Raw genomic sequence first — 6,000 nt, 5'->3', positions numbered from 1 at the left:
AGCTCACAGCAACCTCCAACTCCTGGGCTCAAGTGAGTCTCCTGCCTCCACCTCCCAAGTAGCTGGGACCACAGGCGCCCACCACAACGCCCGGCTGGAGGGTGTTTTTTTAAAGAGGGTGTTTTTTTAAAGACAACCTGATTTTGACAACAGCTCACAGTATGTAGGATGCGGAGGCCCCTTAAAATGTGAACTTCGCTCTGTGTAACCCATGAAGCTCATAAAGTCAGTCTGAATTCTATAACTGCCTTAGAGCAGGAAAGTTCCTGAAGTTAGATTAACTCCTTGTAGCTATTCAGCACTACCGTAGCTTCTAGCCCTGAAAAATTAGGAGGACTAGAACGTTTCTAGCTACTTTGTACTTGTACAAGTGAGTAGCAGGAAAGCTGGAAGGAACTCAAGTAGCAGGAAGACAGGGAGAGCAGGGCGGGGCAGGCACAGGGTCTGTGCTGCACAAGGGCTGTGGCCAAACCCACCACAAGTCAGACACAGGAGTATCCACAGTCCATTTGCTCTCATGTACTTGAAGACACGAATAATGAATGTTACATTTAGAAATGTGTAGCAGAGATGGCTGCCAGTTTTTAAAATTTCAGAAATACTTGAGAGATAAATGCTGTTTCTTAACTATATTATCAGCCATTAAATAGGAATTCTAAAAGTTCATCATCCCCTTTCCAAGAATGTACATGAAATTTCTGTTTGTACTAGAGCTTCTCGCTACTATTGTATTTTGTTCTCTATCCTAGTGTAGGTGTATGTGTGTATGAATATATGTAGTGTGAGGATAAATACATATTAAAATCAGAGGTTTAGCTGGGCCCAGTGGCTCATGCTACTTGGTAGGCTAAGGCAAGAGGATTGCTCAAGCCCAAGAGTTTGAGGTTGCTGTGAGCTATGACACCAGGGCACTCTAGCCAGGGTGACAGAGCGAGACCCTGTCTGAATAAACAAACAAACAAACAAATAAATAAATAAGAGACTTAATGTTTCCCTTTGAAAATAAGAAAGGAGCCTCCCTTCTTCCCCAATTTTGTTCCCTTCTGCCTTTTCTTAGAGTATTTACTTTGGAAAACTAGTCAGTAAGTTCTTTCTCTGTTTCTTCCAAATGCATGCAAATCTTCACAAGTTAAATAGCCTACTATATACTCCCAGCCTAAACATCTAGGAATGTCTCTCTCTTGGAAAGGTAAACATCAAGGAAGGTGCCACTCTTCTCTCAGCTTCTGTGGAAGAGTAGGAGCCTAAATTCAGCAGCCTCTTGAGCTCTGCTTCAAGGAGCAAAATTATCTCCAGTCATAAAGATATAAGAAGCTTGTTTTTTTCCTTTACTTAAAGCCAATTAACGAACAATACAGTTGCCCCTAATTACCAAGTTAATTTAGGACTAACTGTGTGTGGCAAATAGTACTATCAAGTCCTCTTACTGAAGGACAGTTGTTGTCTGAGGACGCTCAGGAGACAGGGTGTATATCCTGGACTGCACAAAAGGGTGATGTTTCTCTCTGTCTTTGCAAATCTCTTAGTGGATTTCCTGTGATACCCATTACCTTCTGGTTTAAAGTTTAATCAGTAATGAAAGTGTTCTCTTTCTTCTCCACCTTTGTGGAGAGGTTTTTCTAGATGGCAGAAGATTTTGTTTTTAATTATCTTTCCCAAACAGTAGTCAAATGTTATAGAGCAGAGCTGGCAAACTTCCTCAGTTTGTGAACATTTTAAGCTTTGCAGAACATGAGGTATCTCGTGAAACAACCCAACTCCATCCGTATTGGCCCAGAACTGCCATAGGGAATGTGAGCATGGATGGGTGTGCCCATATTCCAAAATATGAGTAACAAAAGAGCACCAGGCTGGATTTGGTTCACTGGCTGCAGTTTATTCCCTCCTGTTCTAATAGACATGAATATGTAGTATTTAATATAAAAAAAAATACAGAACATAACAAACGACTAACATGGTTTGTCTTGACTAATTTGGACGGGTCAACTCCAGCCATAGCAGTCATGTATAAAATTCTGCTACAGGGGTTGTATTTTTTTTTTTTTACTTCAGTATACTACATTTTTAGTAGGATCCTTTGTCTAAACATACTTTTATCCTTCATAACTGGAGCTAATGGGTAATTGACAAATTCTGAAATGACTTTTTTTATTCAAAAGAGTAAACTTTGTAGAAAACTTCTAGTGTCAATAGTCACTATTTTACTCAGTGAGTTTCCAAATTCACATAGAATTTATATTTCCTTTACTTGAGCTATTCCTCTAAAATAAGATTAGGGGCTCATGAGGATTATCTTTGATAGATTTTAAACAGGCCTTATTTCCAAGAAGCCCACCACCCTCTGTGCTATAAACTCGGAGACACATTTACTACGTGGCTGCAATTATGACAGCACCTTTTAATAAAAGCTGTTAAGATACATTTTTTAATTGCAAATAATGATTTTTAAAATAGCATTAAGAATCATTACTCTTGAACAATATTTTAAACATAAGAATACGGCTAACTCAAAATTGTAAGTTAATGGATGCACTATCGATGAAGGATTTACCATTGACAGGAAGCTCTGCCCCCATTCATTATTTGTTAAGTTGGAAATTGCGCAGTAAATAATGCTATTTGATGAACTGCAGTCTTGTTTTAAAGCGGGTATTATACATTTGCTCTAAATATACCCGTAATTAATAGTCTGCGGCATTCTAGAAAGATGTGGTTGCCTCTGCAGCTATAGAAAAGGCACTATTTTCTTACAGTGAGTGAATGAGGTTGTCCTCTAGAAGAAACCCAAGGACAAATATATAATTCAAACTTGTAGGAAAAAAAATAGTTTCAGGGTCTTAAACTAAGAAGTGATTTTTTTTTCTTGCTATGGCCAGAAGCACAGAATTTGTACCTGATAATGAGGTAGGCCCACACTGGACTATTTTTAGAGAGCCTATCACAACAGACATAAAGGGCATGCTTTACTCCTGAAGGCCGAGACTATGATTACAAAGAAAAAAAAAAAAAAGAAAAGGATAGTTTTCCTGCAGCTCAGTAAATAGTCATTCTTTTTGTCACAACTACCCTATTCTTTAGGGATTTTTAACAAGGGCTAGGTAGAAACTTAGGGAAGCTTAACATTTAGTTAAATTTCCATAGGATTTTTAAAAACATGATTATTCAACTTTTCATGATCTCTCATGTACTTTTTCTGTAATTAAAAACCAAAAGATTTTACTAGGAGTCAATAGTATAGCATAAATAAAAGTGCAAGGCACTTAAAAACCATAACTAAAGCAAAAAGGCAACCTACCACATCAACAAGGCCCAACATGGAACGGAAGATCAGAAATTGATCCTCCGTGAGAACTCAGTTTTATAATTCTTAGCCTTGAATAAAAATACACATCTGTATATAAGACCCAGATTGTGACATTATAGTAAATACAAATGATTTTAGTGGTCATTACACTGTAGCTTCATTCCAGATCTATGCTTTAGATTGGCTGTTTTCCCACAGTCCCTGACAGGAAAGGAACTCATCAGTAAGGAATATAATTATTACATTAATTCCTTCAAGTCTGAAGTCACTTAAACTTTTTTATTTGTTTTTCAGATATATAAGCCTTTTCTCTAAAATACTAGCATATAACCGAGGCTGCCTTTTAAAACTCTCCTTTTACATTCCTGAAATAACAAAGCATTAATTTCGGAACACAAGTCTTAGATTTCATTTAGCCAATTTCATTTTCAGTTCTGAAATAACCTCAACCTTACCTGTTGGGCATCTTCCCATTTTTCTTTGTTCTCTTCATCTAGAAGGTTGCTTACTATTTGAAAGAAGTTCTGTAAATTAAATCAGATAAAAAGGTTTAATATGACATGAGAGAATATACTTTTCAACACTATCTATTTGCATTGGCTATGTGGCAGATGCATAAACCTTTCAACGCTGCTATGTGACCCTAATATATTATTCTAGAAGATGTGAGAGCGCTCCTTCTCAGCACCGTAATTCTGACATTTGTATGTAACTTCACGTCTACACCCTCAGAAATCAGAATAGGCAAAACACTTTGACTCACAATTATTTCTGCATTTATCGTCTATAGTCTACTCTGTAATGTCATTGCATAATTATTCAGTACTAATCAGTACCTGTAATAAAAGTCACCTGTCTTTGTCTCATGACGAGTTATCTTGTTAGTTGTGAGCTGTGAGTGCTACTTACACTGTAGTTTCAAAGACACTTTATTTAGTAAGGTTGGCAAAGCTGAAGCAAAACAGGCTGTCTCAGTTGAGACCCAGGATCTGCCCTTTCTGGCTATTATACCTTCATAACTGCTTACTGCAAATAGTAAATCAAATTTTGTAAGTTCCTGGCATATAGCTTATGATAATGACTCAATAAATCGTATCTATTTGTCCTTCTGCCTTTTGCCGACAAGCCCACCTGGAGGAGTGAACAGACAGATGCCGGGTTCCTATTCAAGTTTCAAACCCTGTCTGTCATCCCTGCCCCTGATGGTTGAAGACCTATTGGCTTTTTTTACCTATCGGTAGCCAGATCAGTTTTTGATTTTGCCCTTCTATGCAGACAGGCACATTTTCATGTTTATTTCCCCGTTGACCATGGACAGGCTGACAAAGAGGAGGGCCCTCTGTTCGGTTCAGCTTTGCTAATCCTCATTCACACAGGAGCACTCTCCCCAGAAAGAGACCTCGTGTCCTCTTACACTACACTGTGCCATCAAGACGCAAGAGCCAGGCAAGGAAAACTAGGGTGACTTTTGTAAAAGAGCAGTCATGTGGGGTCCCTGGAGACCCAAGACATGTAAAATGGAGGCATGACATTTTTCTTAAGCTGCCCAGATGGCGGTTGCTCGGTTGTGACCTCAGAATCCACCTCTTCTAACTGGCCTGATGTCACTTGGCAGGGACGCTATTTCATACTGGTCTATCGGCTTAGACCAGGACTCCTTTGAGGGCAGAAGTAATCATCATTTGTTAGTCTCATCTGTCTTCCTCTCCATCTAACGTCTCAAAACAGGCATTTGTGTTAATTTCAAACAAATTCACCTGGGTGTTTTTAGATGCAAAACAAAGCTGCCTCCTTGCCTCTCCTCTCCTGGTTGGAAGCTGTATCTATATTTAATTGCCCTATTTGTGCTACTTATTTTAATAGTCCCTGAGAACCACATGGTTGAAACACGGTTAGAGTCAGAACCCTTACGAAAGTTACAGACTATTTTGTACAACTCTTGAAAACACTGCAAGTCTGTCTTAGGCCTGCTTTCCATTCGTTCAAATTTGTTGTACGGTCAGCCACTTTCTCCACTTCAGATTTCCTGCTTGGAGTGTTAACATTTAAAGGCTTAGCCCATTGAGCTGTGACTCTACCTATGGGCAGAAAGAATTAACCTTCAGAGTTCTCCCATCGCCCATGGCTGGTTAACTCAGCAGGGGACGTGGTGCTAATGAGGCAGAAGTTGCAGGTTTTATCCCTGCAGTGGGAGCTGTGCCCAGGTCCATGACCTCTGCTCTGTCTCCTGACCCCTGCCAGCTTTCCTACCAAGTCCAGGCTGCTGCACCGAGAGAATTGGAAACAATCTCTGTAACTATTTCTCCATTTCTGAGAAAACATTTCATAAAGCTTGTTTCACTGACAGGAGGTCAGTGACTCCTTGCTGTACACGAAGGCTACTGCATAAACACAATTCCTTGATGCAAACGATAAATTCAGTAATTCAATTTTTAAAAATTCACCAAAGAATTCACCATATGTAAAAACAGGAATTATTAAAATGTATGTTCAGCTAACCAAACATAGAGTATGAAAAACACTTCATAGTATTCTCCAGGGCCAGTAAAAGGGATTTTATTATCTCATTGTTGACGTGATTTGGGAATAACTCGTAGTGATGCCCTGACTAGTACAGTCCATGTCGGGGCCCAGTGAGCTATGGCAGGACAGTTCAGGCTGCGGAGGGGGCGCTATGGGAGACTGAGTCTTTCGTG

At 39.4% G+C, this 6,000-nt stretch overlaps 1 protein-coding gene across 2 annotated transcripts in view; it reads right to left on the bottom strand.

The window, feature by feature from the left end:
* Positions 1 to 6,000, bottom strand: part of ADGRB3 (adhesion G protein-coupled receptor B3) — a 734,763-nt gene that overhangs the window by 369,619 nt on the left and 359,144 nt on the right. For both annotated transcript variants that reach the window (XM_003789674.1, XM_003789673.2), the window contains one exon: positions 3,760 to 3,828. In XM_003789674.1, the coding sequence (XP_003789722.1) occupies positions 3,760 to 3,828 (69 nt within the window). The remainder of the gene's footprint in view (positions 1 to 3,759; positions 3,829 to 6,000) is intronic.

Source organism: Otolemur garnettii, unplaced genomic scaffold (assembly GCF_000181295.1).
Source record: "Otolemur garnettii isolate 467f Iridium unplaced genomic scaffold, OtoGar3 scaffold00035, whole genome shotgun sequence".
Lineage (NCBI taxonomy): Eukaryota > Metazoa > Chordata > Mammalia > Primates > Galagidae > Otolemur > Otolemur garnettii.
Note: the sequence above shows the minus strand (reverse complement) of the source record. Positions and strands in the feature narration are given on the sequence as shown.